The sequence below is a fragment of the Alexandromys fortis genome, unplaced genomic scaffold (genome assembly GCF_014885135.2).
Source record: "Alexandromys fortis isolate MF-2015 unplaced genomic scaffold, M_Fortis_MF-2015_v1.1 scaffold_56, whole genome shotgun sequence".
Lineage (NCBI taxonomy): Eukaryota > Metazoa > Chordata > Mammalia > Rodentia > Cricetidae > Alexandromys > Alexandromys fortis.
The window spans coordinates 7,365,868-7,382,563 of NW_026067935.1; the positions used below are offsets into that span (position 1 = coordinate 7,365,868).

General features: G+C 46.1%; 1 protein-coding gene across 1 annotated transcript in view; it reads right to left on the reverse strand.

The window, feature by feature from the left end:
• Mlxip (MLX interacting protein) overlaps positions 1-13,176 on the reverse strand; it is a 59,405-nt gene extending 46,229 nt beyond the window's left edge. Inside the window, exon 1 of the mRNA XM_050146530.1 lies at positions 12,625-13,176. Coding sequence (XP_050002487.1) covers positions 12,625-13,037 — 413 coding nt within the window. The 5' untranslated portion in view covers positions 13,038-13,176. The remainder of the gene's footprint in view (positions 1-12,624) is intronic.
• Between the last annotated feature and the right edge of the window lie 3,520 nt (positions 13,177-16,696).

The following is a 16,696-nucleotide window of genomic DNA, read 5'->3' on the forward strand; positions in this document are numbered from 1 at the left end:
CATCCACGCCTGGCTTTTATTTTCCACTCAGGTTACAGGTTAACTTGAAATGTCACCTCCTCAGAACACTTCTCTGAGCAGTTCAAAGTATCTACCCACCTTCCCAGCCCCATTATACTATCTTTTGTTTTGTTTCTTCATTGCAACTCAAAGACAAAATCAAATTTGCTTACTGACTTCTTTCAGAAAGTAAGTTTTGTGTACCTCAAAAGCCTGACTTGTACCCTGTGACACAGGTGACCTCATGAATACATGTTAGGAAACAAGCACTTGATTTGGCAGCAGACAAACCAAAATCACAGCTAGATTCCAACTCTGTGGCTGAAGAGATTCTACTTAGTGAGAGAGCCACTTAGCCTCCCTCCTTGCCTCCTTCTCAAACACTGAGACTGGAGACTATGGGGTTAATGTCATAGGTCTGAAGAGCTCTAATGGTAACAGGAAGTTCAGCAAACTCAAGGATGCAGAGGCTCCTGTAGCAGAGGACAAGAGAGAAGAAAGAGGGGAGCACTGGTGGACAGCAGGAGTGAGACTATCAAGGAAAGTCACTTTTGTGTTTTTTTTTTGTTTTTGTTTTTCCAGACTTGTTTTTCCTGTGTAACTCTGGCTGTCCTAGAACTCTCTCTATAGAGAGGCTAGCCTTGAACTCAGAGATCCGCCTGCCTCTGCCTCTCAAGTGCTGGTATTAAAGGCTTGCACCAACACTGACCAGCTGGAAAGTCCCTTCTAGATGGAACAGTAAAGAAGGTCTCTCTCCTGCTGAGAATAAGGTCACCTGGCTCTAGCTCCAGTCTCCATAGCCCTCTGGTAGTACAGAAGGTGCCAGAATTGGAGAGGAATAAATAGAACCCTTCCTGAGGTTGGCATCAGAGAGCTTGTAACACAAATAAGCTCAACCTGAAACACAAACCTTTGTGGCCTGAATTCTAACCATGCAAAGAAGTTCCAACAAAAGACAGATCACCACAAACACTGGTTGCCTGAACAGCAGATTTTATACCAACTAAGTAATTTGATTCTAGAGAAGGAATAATCTGAATCTTTCATGGGCCATTATAGGAATCCTACAAACAAGTCAAATCCATTAGTGTATGGATGGTCCATGCTAGTAATACCAGTACTTGAGACATAGAAACAGGAGAGTTAGTAGCCAATGCCTTTAGTCCCAGCACTCAGGAGACAGAGGTGATGTGGGAGTGATTTCTTATTAATAAAGAAACTGCCTAGGCCCCTTGATAGGCCAACCCTTAGGTGGGTGGAGTAAACAGAACAGAATGCTGGGAGAAAGAAGCTTAGTTGAGGAGTCGCCATGGTTCTCCTACTCCAGACAGACGCAGGTTAAGATCTTTCCTGGTAAGCGCACCTCGTGGTACTACATAGATTATTAGAAATGGGTTAAGAGGCTGAAACTAATGGGCTAGGCAGTGTTTAAAAGAATACAGTTTCCGTGTAATTATTTCGGGGCATAAGCTAGCCATGCAGGCAGCCGGGGACGCAGCCTCGCCGCTCCTATCACTACACAGAGGCAAGTGGATAGCTGTGTGTTTGAGGCCAGCCTGGCCTACAGAGTGAAACTCTGTTTGGGGGAAAAAAAAAGTTCAAAGTCAGATGGCAAGATGCTCAGTTCTTGGTTTTGTTTGTTTGTTTGGGTTTTTAGTTTTTGAGACAGAGTTTCTCTGTGTTGCTTTGGAGCCTGTTCTGGAACTAGCTCTTGTAGCCCAGGCTAGCCTCAAACTCACAGAGATCTGCCTGCCTCTGCCTCCCGAGTACTGGGCTTAAAGAAGTACACCACCACCACCTGGCTAAGATGCTCAGTTATTAAGAGCACTTGTTCTTCCAGAGAATCATCCCCATTCTCAGCACCCATATGGCAACTCATTCACAGCTACAGTTTTAAGAAATCTGACACACTCTTCTGATCTACATGGGCACCAGGCATGACATAGTGCACAGAAATACATGCACATAAATAAATCTAAAAGAAGAAAAAAATTTAAAGTCAAGATATAAATTTTAAAAAGAGGTAAAGGTCAGGCTGGAGAGATGCTTCAATGGGTAAATGAGGATCCCCATAAAGCTGGACACAAGAGTCGGCATCTGTAATCCCAGCACTTCTATAGCAAGATATGAGGCAGTGATGGGCAAATCCCTAGCCGCTTGAGTCAGGTAGCCTAGCATATGCAGTGGCAGATAAGAGACCCTGTTCCAAACAAAGTGGAAGACAAGAACCAACACCAAGGGAGGGCTACCTCCACATGCTCTGAATGTGCACACATGTGTACATACACACACACACTCTAAGACACATACTTAGGACTATATGAGACCCTGTCTCAAAAACATGAAACAAAAATCTCAAACTAAAGCTAGACATAGTGGTTTGGATTTATAATCCCACTTATCTGGAAAGCTGAGACAGGAGATCGGTTTGGGCAACTTAGTGAGACTCTCTCTCAAAATAAAAGAAAAAAAATTTGGAGATGTTTCTCAGAGGGAGAGTACTTAGGCCAGAGTGCATTAAGCCCTAAGTTCAATGCCCAGTACCCAAACAAAAACGTTAAATTGACTTTCAACAACACCCTCTTACAGAATTATACTAGGCAGAGAACAAGGCCACAGTACACTTTACAGGCATTTCCTTTGAGCAGGGCTCTCCTGTCACTAGAGCCCCCTGAACCAAGGCCAATCCATTCAGCATAACTATCATTCCATGGCGGGCTGCACGCTCTTTTGTGGAAGAAGAAGGTTTGAAAATATTCTTACCAAGCTCAAAGAGAGGTTAAGAGCTTAGAAACATTTTCTCAAGAAACAGGTCAGGCTGAGCACTGTACAACTGTAGTATCTACACTTGAGAGGCTAAGACAAGAGGATAGTGAGTTCAGTGAAAAGCTGTCAGGAAAACCAGGTGTTAGGAAGGTGGCTTAACAGTGAGCATACATGAGCACGTGCGCAGCAAGCAAGGCGAGTTCAGAGCCAGCACCCACACAGAGAAGCTGGGTGGAGCTGTGCACACTCAACCCCAGCTCTGCGAAGCGCGGAGAAAGGCGATCAGCAGGCCTCCAGTTCAGCTCCAAGTTACTGAGAGACTCTTTCTAAGGGAATAAGAGTGACAGAGCAGAACACCTCACATCCTTCTCTGACCTCCCACACCCTGAACATACACATGTACACATACTGAGACACTTTAAAAAACACAGAAAGAAAAATAAAGCTAGGCACGGTGGTGCATGCCTGTAATCCCAGCACTCAGGAGAAAGAGGCAGGTGAACCTCTGTGCAGTGAGTTCCAGGACAGCCAGGGCCATGTAGAAAAACCCTGCCCACCCTCCCCACACCCCACAAAAAAAAAAAAANAAAAAAAAAAAAAAAAAGAAAGAAAGAAAGAAAAGAAAAGAAAAAAAAAGAGAAGAAAAGAAACTTTTGAAACTATTATGCATTAGTTTCCTATTGGTGCTATAACTTAGAGATACAGAAATGAATTTATTATTTCATAATCCTCAAAGTCAAATATCAAATTTAGGTCTCATGGGGCTAAAACCAAGTTCCAGCAAGCCTGTATCCTTCTAAAACACTAGAAGAGATGCCGCTTCCTGCGGCCTGCAGTTTTAAGGCTATGAACATTCCTTAGCTCACAGTCTCCTTCTTCCTCTTCTTCGAAGTTAGCTGCATCAAGATGAGTCTTTTCCTACTGTGATCTCTCCAGCTCTCTCTCTCTCTCTCACTTGTTAAGGACCCTTGTGATTACACTGGGCCCACTCAGATGATCTTGGCTGACCAGCAAACTTATTCCATCTTCAGCCTAAAATCCTCCTTACTGTGTAACAACATATTCATAGGATTCGTAAACTGGGACATAATTATCCTTTTGTGTTGCTACACTTAGTTACTTATTGTGTGTGTGTCAGAGAAAAACTTACTGGAGTTGGTTCTTTCTTCTTCTGGGAGTCTGTTCGCCCTTTCTACCACGTGGGTTGTCAAGTTTGGTGGTAAATGCCTTTATCCACCAAGCTGTCTCATCAGTTTCAAAACAGACATCTTTCAAGGGTACTGTTAACCTGCCTATCACACTGTCCAAGTGAGCAACAATACAAATGTCCCCCAACAAAGGTTCGTCCTACCGTTTCACTCCACACCAACATTCCCCTAAAGCACTAATCCATACAGTTATCTTCAAAGAACTGAAAGAAAGATAAGCAAGACTCAACAAAGGCAAGTTTATAAAGTTGGTTCCAGATTCTGGGGAATCCCTTCTCAATTCAACATTCATTTCTTTTTTTAAAAAATTATTTATTTATTCTGTGTACAACATTCTGCTTCCATGTATGCCCACACACCAGAAGAGGGCACCAGACCTCATTACAGATGGTTGTGAGCCACCATGTGGTTGCTGGGAATTGAACTCAAGACCTCTGGAAGAGCAGTCAGTGCTCTTAACCTCTGAGCCATCTCTCCAGCCCCAACATACATTTCTTAATCACACAGTCTGTGTTAGAGGTACTATTAGCCTCCACAGGAAACTCAAAGGTGAAAACAGCAGGTTAGTCAGGACCACATAATCATACACACGGCTAAATCAAATAAGGTGGTGGTTTTCCAAAGTATATAAGGTTCATTGACTTGAGGAAGGCTCAGAACTGAAGGAAATACAGTTTTACCCAGTGAGGATAGGACTCTAAGTAGCTCAAGACACCCACCTCCCCATCTGGGAGGCCCCAGGTGCCTTATAGCAACAGAATAACTTCATTTCCTCCACCACAGACTTCTAGGCTTCTATAAGCGGATGAATGGGGGGACTTTTCCTGGTCTGAGGATGTAGTAAAGCAATCATCTACAGTGCAGAAGATCCTTCGAATCAGGGCGCACAAGATGGTTCAGTGGGTAAAGATGCTTGCTGCCAAGCCTGAGAAGCTGAGTCCAGTCTCCAGGCCGCACATGGTGGAAGGAGAGAACCTACTGCTACGAGTTGTCCTCTGTCATTTGTAACTGTAGTGCAGAAGGAGCAGGGATAGGCACATCCTAGAGATCACTGAGCAGCCAGCCTGGCCAGTCAATGATCTGAGTTCAGCCAGAAACCATCTCTCAAAAAACAAGGTGGGTATGGGGAGGAATTTAAAAAATAAAAAGGTAGAGGTCAACAGAAGAAGATAATGGACACTAACCTCTGACCTCTGCATGCCTACACACACGTGTACATGTGTACCTACATACACACACACCACACACAAGTGCTACATATACATGTGTACATACACACATTTTTTTAGAGGGTTTCTCTGTGTAACAGCCCAAGTTGTCCTGAAACTAGTTTTGTAGACCATGAAGGTCTCAAACTCACAGAGATCTGCCTGCCTATTCCCTTCCAAGTGCTGGAATTAAAGGCGTGAGCCACCACTGCCTGGCATCATAAACACAAATTTAATCCTTAACTTCTAGGTCCAAATTTATTTATTTATTTACTTACTTACTTATTTTTGAGACAAAGTCTCCTGGCAGCCAGGTTGCCCTGAAGTCACTATATAGCTGCAGATGACCTTGAACTTCCTTTTTCCAAGAGGGCTGGGTCTACAGGCATCTACCACCACACCACTCATTTGTGCCAAATGAGCTACAGTCTCAACTTTCTTTTCCAATTCTATTAACCCTTCCTCACCCTTCTATTGGGCTGGCAATTAATCAGTAGACACTACTTAAAATAGAAATCTGTTCCTAGACTAAGAGGAACATAGACTTCTCTTAGGGAAGAGAATTCATTATTTCTGATAATTAACACTGGGGAAAAGGAATAAGCACTGAGTCTAAGATCAGCAAAACCATCCACACACTGGCTCTGGACACAGACACATACACTTGACCTGTATGCCTCCCAATACTGCCCTTAAATCAGATTCATTGTTATCACATCTTTTACATCTATCCTACAGGGGCAGTTACAACTAACTGTGCCTGTTTCCTTATCCCTGGTTTCTGAGCTATTTCAAATTATTGTCTCTGTAGCCAACGCCAGTGCACACTCTGTAATAGTAAGCACACTGTCTAATGATTATAGACTAAGAGAAAGAAAGAGAAGAAAAACAGCTTATCAGTGATATGGGAGCAAAACTGTAAAACTAAGTCATTTCTATAAATTCCTATTATCATGCCTATCATAAGACATCTCTAAAGCCAGGTGGTGGTGGCGCACGCCTTTAATCCCAGCACTCTGGAGGCAGAGGCAGGTAGATCTCCATGAGTTCGAGGCCAGCCTGGTCTACAAGAGCTAGCTCCAGAACAGGCTTGATTGCTACAGCAAAACCCTGTCTTGAAAAACCAAAAGTAATTAATTAATTAAAAAAAGATTCCTCTAGAACAGTGGTAGTCAACCTTATTAATACTGAGACACTGTAATACAGTTCCTCATGTTGTTGTGACCCTCAATCATAAATTATTTCATTGGTCCTTTATAACTGTAATTTAGCTACTATTATGAATTCTAAGTATCTGATATGCAGGACCCACAGGTTGAGAACCACTGCTCTAGTGGGACCTGTAGCTCAGATGATAGAGTACTTTCCTGGTATTTACATCCCAGGCACAAAGCCCTGGGTTTGATCTCTAGTACCACATGGAAAAAAAAAAAAAACAAACAAACAAAAAAAAAAAACAAAGAAACAGGTATGGTAGCACAAACCTGTAATCTCAGCATTCTGAGGGAGGCAAAAGGATTAGACATTCAAGACTGGGGTTGGAGAGATGGCTCTGGAGATAAGGTATTTGGAGTACAATTGTGAGGACCAGGGTTTGCTCTCCAGGACCCAAGTAAAATGAAACATTCTGTTAACAATCCCAGTACTCCTACAGTGGGGTCAGGAAAATCTCTAGTAGCTTAAAAGCCAGCTAGTCTAGTGTATTCAATGGCAAACAAGAAATTCTGACTTACCCAAGATAGAAAGCGAGGTATAGACATCAGAAGTTGTCCTCTGACTTCCATATAGGAACCATGGAGCAAGTGCAACACACATCAACAAGTACACAAAACACTTGCATATATACATACACATACACACACTGAAGAAAGAAAAAAGAAATGATAGTTCCTTTTTTCTCCTCAGCTACATGAGTTCAAGACCAGTCTGGTATATATGAGACCTTGCCTCAAAGAGAAAAGAAAAGATTTTTCTACTGGACACCTAAAATTTGTAGGACAAATTGTGGGCTAAGTCTTTAGTCCTTTCTATTCCTCAAGTCTGGCATAGCTTCCCACCTGGGCCATGAACAATTACCACACAGGGCACACACATGGGCACTACTTCCTGAAAACATAGCCTAGACTCTAACAGTTCCTAATTTAAAAATCTCGAGGGCTGGCAACATGGCTCAGAGGGGTAACAAAACTCTGACAATATGGTAGAGAGAAAGAACTCAGCTCTTGAGCTGTTGTTATCTGACACACACACACACACAGACACTGTTTAAAAACACACACAAACATAAAATAAATGTTTAAAAAGAAAAATGTCTCTTCAAATAGCCACTTAAATAGTCACTTGCCAAAAATACCTATTACTTATGCCTAAATACAAGAAAGGTCATTTCTAGTCCAGCAAAGTGGCTTTGCAGATAAAAGTGCTTGCTGCCAAGCCTGAGAATCTGAGTTTGATATCTGGGATCTCATATAATGGAAGTAGAAAAGTTATAAGTTGACCTCTGATCTCAACATACACACTAAATAAATAAACATAATAAATTTTTTCAAAAGACCACTGGCTACCCTTTAATCTATACCAAAAGAAGGTAATAAAGAGAGAAGTGAAACCAAAACCAACCACAAAAACACACACACAAAATGTATTCAGAATCTCTATGGGGGGGATGGGGCGTACATGCAGGCATGCCTTAAAATGTTAAAAGGTGGGTAGGAACCATGAACTAGGTTCTCAAGTGTGCAGCTCCACTATAGGGGCCTTGGATAGATCCAGCCAAATCAAGAATGCTTCTAAAAAAAAAAAAAAAAAAAAAAAAAAAAAAAAGGGCTGGAGAGATGGCTCAGCGGTTAAGAGCATCGCCTGCTCTTTCAGAGGTCCTGAGTTCAATTCCCGGCAACCACATGGTGGCTCACAACCATCTGTAATGAGGTCTGGTGCCCGCTTCTGGCCTGCAGGCATACACACAGACAGAATATTGTATACATAATAAGTAAATAAATAAATATTTAAAAAAAAAAAGAATGCTTCTATGTAGTATTTGTTAGGCAGGCCCTTGAAAGCTTCACTGAAAGACTCCAATTAGACACACTGTTTTCTTTAGTTTATAGATGAGAAACTTGGGTCTTGTTAGATGTCTGGGTGGTGTTTGTTTGGAGCTAGGGTTGCCCCAACAGCCTGGGCTAACCATGAACTCACCAAGCTCCTGTCTTAAGCAGCCTTCCATATGCTGTGACTGACATCATGTACCACCAGTCTAGTTCAACCATCAGTTGACTGAGGATAGAGAGTTAAAATTCTACATTGTCCATCCTTTACATCCAATTTTATAAACTTCCTTTTGCCTGTAATTTGCCAAGTACCAGACCCAGTCACAGACACTATCACAGTTAATCCTCATCTCTACCCTGCAGGGAAGTTTTATCCACTTCATTCTAGAGCAATGACAGGATGGCTTAGAAAAGGTAAGCTAGGCTGCTCTCCCCTGCCATCCATCACACATCTGCCTTGAGGAAAGGCAACTTCTTTCCCTCCAAGATGTCCCAGAAACTGAGCACATGTTTTAGAACTAAATGAAGATGCTTATCCACAGAGCTACTTACCAGAGTGGGAAAGACATGGGTTTTTTTTAAAAACTATCCCTGAGGAAACTGGAATCCCATTTTATGACCATTTATCAAGCAGACCAATGAACATATTCACAGTCCCCAGTACTCCCAAACCTACTACATCGCCAGAGTATGGACAAACGGTTCAGCTACCTCTGTAATCTCAGCACTAGGGAGGCTGAGGCAGAAGGATTTCAGTGCATTTCAGACCAGCTTGACTTATAAAACAAATCCAAGTTCATCTCCAAAGGGGGAAAAGAAAGCCTTTGCTTGATACTGCTCATGATTCCTAGACCACCTCTCAGGATTGGGTAAAAAATAACAACTTCCCCTGTACTTGGTTCCTCCTCCAAAAAGCTGTTGAGCCTCATCTGGAAACAGCTGGGAGGGAGCAGTTAACAGGAAACCAAACCAAACAAAAAGCACAGAGTGTACTAGAGAGTTAGGCAGTAGAACCAAGAGCCCACAGAACAGACTGGAAGCTGGAGTTAAGAAGAACCTAGGCCAGAAACAGTCACATAGAAGACCCAGCTGGTCTTCCTCTCAGGCCAAGCAGAAGAAACCTGGACAAGAGGTGAAGGCTCTAACCCTACGTGAGGGCAAGCCAAAGCACTGACCTGGGTCTGTTTTCCTCCCCCACTGGGAGCTTACTTCTCTGAAAGCAGCTGGTGGCCGTGACAGGTAAACTGAAGGCAGAAACCCAGCTTTCTCTAGTTTCTCAGTTAATCTGTACCAAATGTCCACACACTGCCAATTAAACTCAGTGAAGGCCACATCAGCCTCGATCATGCTCACTGACACCAATAGCATCTTCATAGGAAGTTACCAGCAGGTGCCCATCCAGGAACCTTCGATGGTAAACCTGGCTAGGTACTAGGTAGGCATGAGGAACAACAAAAGCAAGTGAGCCCATGAGGCTGGGAGATACCATAGGGCAAGGTAAGCTTCTTGCACCAAACTAGTAATACATTTTGCAATCAAGAAAATTAACTCAGTAATGGCCAGGTGCCAAAATATTTCTGAAAGAAATGGGAGGTAGGTAGGATTACTCTGTTGGTGTTATTTAATAATCCTTTAGGTTATCCACATAGAGCACAAAAGGAGACGGCTTATTTTTCCTTTGGCAGAGCTTTCTAAGAGAGACCTTCAAAGGCTTAAGCAGCTTTCTCTCCCTAGACACGAAGAAGTTTATATTAAAGTAAAATAGGAGGATTTTACTTTAAACACATTGCTGTCTTTTGCCTCTAGTTGTGTTTGAGAAGTTTTTCTTAAAGAACAGCTTATGCTGTAATCTAATTGAGTCTGATACCAACATAAGTGCTCAAAATAAGAGAGCGAGGGTGCGCAGGACTGCAATTTCACCGTCATCTGTTTATTTGAAAACAGACTATCTTCACAGGCTCAGTGCCAGCTCCAACTGGCAAGATCTAAGAATCGGAGCAAAGTCTGACCACCGAGCCATGTGAGGGTGACAGAAGGAAGAGCTATGCTACAGGAATAAGCTAGCAGGGAAACCTCCACATGAGGAAATGGGGGTGAGGTGCATCTCAGAAACATAACAAAGGAATGAGTCTAACCATTTATTCCAGAGGGGAAAATGCCTTCCAGAGCCAACTATCTAGTATTTTAACTTCAGGCAATTGAGTAATCCTTTTAATTTGGATTTATCAGGGCTCATTATCTACCTCCCTGGGGGGTGGGGCGAAGTGGGAGGGTTGCTTGAACCCAGGAATTTAAGACCAGCCTCCCAAAGCATGACCAGTCTCAAAAACCCAAACAAAAAAAAAAAAAAAAAGGGGGCTGGAGAGATGGCTCAGCGGTTAAGAGCATTGCCTGCTCTTCCAAAGGTCCTGAGTTCAATTCCCAGCAACCACATGGTGGCTCACAACCATCTGTAATGAGGTCTGGTGCCCTCTTCTGGCCTGCAGACATACACACAGACATAAAATTGTATACATAATAAATAAATAAATAAATATTAAAAAAAAAACCATAAAATGGGGCTGGAGAGATGGCTCAGTGGTTAAGAGCACTGACTGCTCTTCCAGAGGACCTGGGTTCAATTCCCAGCACCCACACAGCAGCTCACAACCGTCTGTACCTCCTCTCCCAGGGGCTCCAACACCCTCACACAGACAAAACAATGTACATAGGATAAAAACAAATTATTTTTTTAATATTTATTTATTTATTATGTATACAATATTCTGTCTGTGTGTATGTCTGCAGGCCAGAAGAGGGCACCAGACCTCATTCCAGATGGTTGTGAGCCACCATGTCGTTGCCGGGAATTGAACTCAGGACCCTTGGAAGAGCAGGCAATGCTCTTAACCACTGAGCCATCTCTCCAGCCCCAAAACAAATTATTTTTAAAAATAAAACTGAAACAGGGCTGGCCGTGGCGGCACAGGCCTGTAATCCCAGCCCTTGGGAGGCTAAAGCAGGAAGATTACTGCAAGGTCGAGGCCAGTCTAGGTTACACAGTGAGTTCCTGGATACATAGGTCTCAAGACAACACAAAAAGGACTAGGAAGATTCCTACTCTTCAGTCCACAGTCGCTGGAGTCACTTGGGAAACGTGTCCTATGCTGCCAGCTGTGCAGGACTCAAAGCCTAGTACAGTTTCTAAAGCAAGAGGCCCAAACAATAAGGATCCCCACAGAAGCTACTACACACTGGGCAGCTCCAGACACTAGCAGGGGCTCTGAGAAGGCCTGCGGCTGAGGCAGAAAAACTACCTGACGTGAATGCCTAACAGACACACTGGGCAAGAGGGAGAGGGTGGAAAGAAAGGCTAACCTCCCAGGGAAGGCCTTTCTGTGACTCTGAAGAAAGGGTTCTCTGCTCCCGTCTCAGGACAGAGTCTCGGATGTCAACCTTACAAACGGACATGTCACACACACATCGTTTTAGGACCAACCAAAAATCCTCTAGCTAGACCTGGGCACGGGAGGCATGTTTGTGATCCCAGAACAACTTGGCAAGTGGAGTCAGGAAGGTCAAGAGGGGTTCAAGGCCAGCCTCTACTACAAGAGCAAGTTTGAGAGGCTCCTGGGCTACAATGACACCCTGACTCCGAAAGAAAAATAGAAAAATCTTCTAACTTGCTATGGAAATAGACTGCACCTTGGAGGGGAGGGTGCGGGGGGGGGGGCAGCTGGACTCCACAAGTCCTCCTCAGTGCATCAAGGAGCCCTGCCTCGGCGCTTCCCAGCCACTGAGAGGTGAAGGAAGCCAGGCTGCAGATGCCGGGACCAGCGGGAAAAGTCACTAACACTTCAGGAGTGCCTACTACCTACTGCACGCCCCACCGATCTCAGTCCACCCCCGGAACAGCCCTCTGGAGGTCGATACCACCGGCACCCCTCTTTAGAAACGAGGAAACGGGCTCCAGGGCGTTACACAATCGTTAGATAGTGCAGCCAGCGCCCTAGCCACCCTGGACAGGTGATCTTAACCGTTGGGTGGTGCTGGGAACACACAAAGCAGCGGAGGGAAGGGGTCCACGGAGCCAGGCGAAACAACACGCAAACCGGAGCTACACCTAGTTCTTGTCCGAAACCGGACCCACGGGCACCAGGGGAGGGGAGGGCCTGGATGGGGGAACACGAAGCCGGAAGAACCCAGGCACTGCTGACAGAACTACAGGCCAGAACCCTGGCGCCTCTCCTAACTGTGGAGACCCCAGACCCACAAATCCTCCTAGAAGCAGCCCCCAAAGGGAAAACGTGAAGCCAAATGCCCCCGATGGTTTTGTCAAAGAGAAGGGAATAAAGATGGGAGTGGGCGCCTCGGCCAGGTCCGGGAGTGGGGTTGGGGGCGTCACCGGGTCCTTACCTGTAGGCCAGGGTCATGCACTCGAAGAGCTTGGTGAGCGAAGCATCAATGGACAGATGGCAGGAGCTGGTCTTGCCGAAACTATAGGTCTGGCACGTCTGCTTGTTGACCGTGTCGAAATCATAGCCCTTCTTGGGCGGGTGCTCGCGGTGCGGAGAGGACACCATAAAGTGGCCGCTGTGGATGATCTGCTGTCGGCGGGGAGGCTCTTCGCGGCCCGGCCCGGCCCGGGGTGGCAGCGGCGCGGTGCTCGCGTGGGCCCGGGCTGAGGTGGCCACGCCGGAGGGAGGCGGCGGAGACGGCTCGTCTGTGTCCGAGTCGTCGTCGTCCTCCGGCACCTGAGGCTTGAGCAGCACCGAGCGGCCCCGACTGCGGGGCCGCCGCGGCGAACACATGAATACGTCGGCAGCCATGAAGAGAACCTGGTCCGGGGCATCCCCCGGGAGCCGGGACGACGTGGAGAGAAGAGGCTGAGGGGACTGAGAGGCCGCCGGCCGGGCCCGGCCCTCGCGCAGACTGCCCGGGAACGAGCGGCCAGAGAGGGGTGGGGGCGCCCGCCTCCTCGTGATGTCACATCTCGTCTCAGCCAATCGGATGCCTGCGTCTAACTCTTAAAGGCGCAGGGGAACCTTTCCTTATCTAGGAGGACAAAAAAAAAAAAAGCCGGAGGCCACGCCTCCATGCCCCGCCCCTGGCTGTCCTCTTTTCCCCCTCCGGGCTGGCCGGGCTGCAGGGGGACCAGAAAGCCAGGCCTCGCCCCTCCCAATGTCCCGGTTCAGGGAGGTATTGGCTCTTTCTCCAGCGAAGTCTGGTCCCAGCCCCTGCCCCGCCTCCGCCACGCCCGGAGCTCGGGAATCGCCCTGAGGCCTCACTGCGGGCGAGGAGGGCACTCCACGTGGTGGGTAGGGGTGGAGCTCTTGCCCCCCCCCCCTCCGGTCTGCTTTCTCCCTCCGTACCCGGAACTGAGCCCTCAAAAGCCTTCCTGATCTTGTGGAGCGTCAAGACTACCGTTCCCATTTTGTTGATGCGAAGATTGAGTCGCCTGAACTCTAAGGGATGCTCCTAAGGGACGTCTAAGGGATGTTCCGACGAGACCGACCAGGAGCGTGGAGTCCTCCCATCCTTCGGGGCGGAAACTGGCTCTCCGGGATTAAGGCATGTCCCCTGGGCATCAGCACTCCTGTGGAGTACAGTCCTGCTCCAGCAGGGGCCCAGCTGTCTGCCTCCAGACCCAGCAACTTCAGCTACAAATCAAAATACTTCGCTATTGTTTGGAAGTTTGGCCCAGCGACCAAATTCCAAAAGGGGAAGTTGTGAGCTTTCTTCACTGCAATTCCTATGCCCCAGAAAGTTATATCGACCTAAAAATAGCAATGAGCCAGTCATGGTAACGCATGCGCATGCTTACAATCCCAACAGGAGGGAAGCAGAGGCCGGAGGATAAGAAGTTCCCGAAATCCTTGGTTAGCTTAGACTGCAGGAGACCCTGCCTCAAAAAATAAAATAATTATTTTTTAATAAAGAAGTCCAGGGAGATGACTGAACAGGTAAAGACACTTGGTGCCAAGTCTGACCCTAGTTCCATCCCGGGACCCACATGATAGAAAAGGACTCCAGCAAACTCCTCTGATGGCCATACTGTGGCATCCGTGCCTCCCACAATAAATAAATAAATGATTTTTTTTTTTTGAGACAGGGTCCCTATGTAGTCCTTATATGGACCAGGCTGGCCTTTAAACTCAAAAATCCTCCAGCCTCTGCCTCACGAAAGTTTAAAAAAAAAAATTAAAATTAAGGCCTGTAATCCTAGCACTTAGGAGGATCAATTCAAATTCAAGGACAAGCTCCAGGACAGCCAGGACTACATAGAGAGACACCCACCTTTTTAAAAGAGTGAAAGCTGTGTGACATGATGGTGCACACCTTTAACCCCAGCAGTCAAGAAGCAGAGGCAGGTAGATCTCTGAGTTCGAGGCCAGACTGGTCTACAGAATGAGTTCTAGGACAGCCAGAAACAAACAGAGAAATTGTCTCAAAAAAATAAAAAAAAAGTGGAAGGGAAGCTGGGAGATTATAAGAGAGAAGAGAACGGGGTGTCTTCTTTATATAACAGGGAAGCTACACTAATGTACTCTCCATGGCCTAAACAAGACCTACAAAATGGCAGCACCAGTTAACATCCCAACGTGGACGGAGAAAATCTCACAAGACCCCTCTCCTAAATTAAGAGCTACAGGCTGAGAATGGCTGCTGAGAGAGGGAAAATCAGTCTTCTCCAGGAAGAAGATAGAGCAACACTACATGGACTCAGCAGGCTATTTTTATATGTGCACATGTGTGTCCTGCATGTTTAAAAATAATAATTAAAGAAGAGATCATGTTTCAGAGGGAGTGCGACGACGGGAGGGGCTGGAGGGGGAGGTGAGTGGAGTGTAACAGATGCAAATGCGGTACCCGGGTGTGAAGTTGTATCTAAAAGTGTAAAAAGCGGCATCACAGTGGTGCCTGCCTTTAGTCCCAGCATTTGGGAGGCAGAGACACGTAGATCCATGTGAGTTCAAGACCAGCCTGGTCTATAGAGTGAGTTCTAGGACAGCTAGGGCTATACAGAGAAGCCCTGTCTCAAAAAAAAAAAAAAAAAAAAAAAAATACCCATAGGCATAAAATTTGGGGGCTGGAGAAGTTGTTCAGTGGTTAAGAGCACTGGCTGTTCTTCCAAAGGTTCTCTGCATTCAATTCCCAACAGCCACAAATGATTCACAACCATGTATAATGGGACCCAATGACCTCGTCTGGCCTGCAGGTATTCATGCAGACAGAGCCCTTAGAAAGGAAGGAAGGGAGAGAGGGAGAGAAGAAGGGAGGGAGAAGGGGGAGGAAGGAAGGAAGAAAAAAAGGAAAGAAGGGAAGGAGGGAGGAAGAAGGGGGAGGAAGGAAGGAAGGAAGAAAAAAAGGAAGGAAGGGAAGGAGGGAGGAAGAGAGGGAGGGAGAAAGAAGCAAATGACAAAAACAAAATCCTGGAAACAGTAATGGGGTTATGGCTGGCACAGGTAGTCCCCTGGCTATTAGGAACACTGAGGCAAGAGAGCAAGACTAGCCTAGGTGCCAGGTAGAGTGGCACATGCCTTTAATTCCAGCACTTGAGAAGCAGAGGCAGGCGCATCTCTTTGGAGTTTGGGGCCAGCCTGCTGTATATAGTGAATTTTAGGATAGCCAGAGCTACAAAGTGAGATCCTGTCTCAATAAATAAATAAAGGATTCAATATTTTTGTTTGTTTGTTGTGTTTGTGTGCTTTTGAGACAGAGTTTCTCTGTGTAGCCCTGTCTGTCCTGGAACTCACTCTGTAGACCAGGCTGGCTTTGAATTCACAGAGATCTCCTGCCTCTGCCTCCCAAGTGCTGGGGTGAAAAGTGTGTGCCACCACCGCCCAGCCGACTCAGTGTTTCTGTATTGCCCAGGTCTCTCAGGGTGTTAATAGTTGGGATGAACACTGACCAAAACAGCTTGGGGAGGGGAGAGTTTATTTCAGCTTACAGTTTCACAGCACAGTCCATCACTGAGGGAAGAAAGTCAGGGCAGGAACTCACACAGGGCAGGAACCTGGAGGCAGGGGCTGACACAGAGGCCCTTGCTCAGTGCTGCTTACAGCACGCAGGACCACCCACCCAGGGATGGCACCACCCACAGTGAGCTGGACCATCCCCCCCACCATTTGTCAATCAAGAAAATGCACCACAGGCCCCTCTAGCAGGAGCACTTTCATAGTTGAGGCTCTCTCTTCCAAAATGACTCTAGTCTGTCCAAGTTGACATAAAACTAGCCCACACACCAAGCTAGTCTTGAACTCCTGGTCCACAGATGATCCTCCTGCCTCAGCATCTTAGCAGGTGGGGATTAGCTGTGTCAGTCATGTTAGTTTGCTTGCTTTGTTTTACATTTCTGAAAATTTCATACATAAGTCCACAGGCACATACTCATGTGCACACACCCACACGCAGACACACACATGCACACAATTAAACACAATATGGACAAGGCTTTAAGGAAGGGGGTAGCCTAAGGATGCGTGTG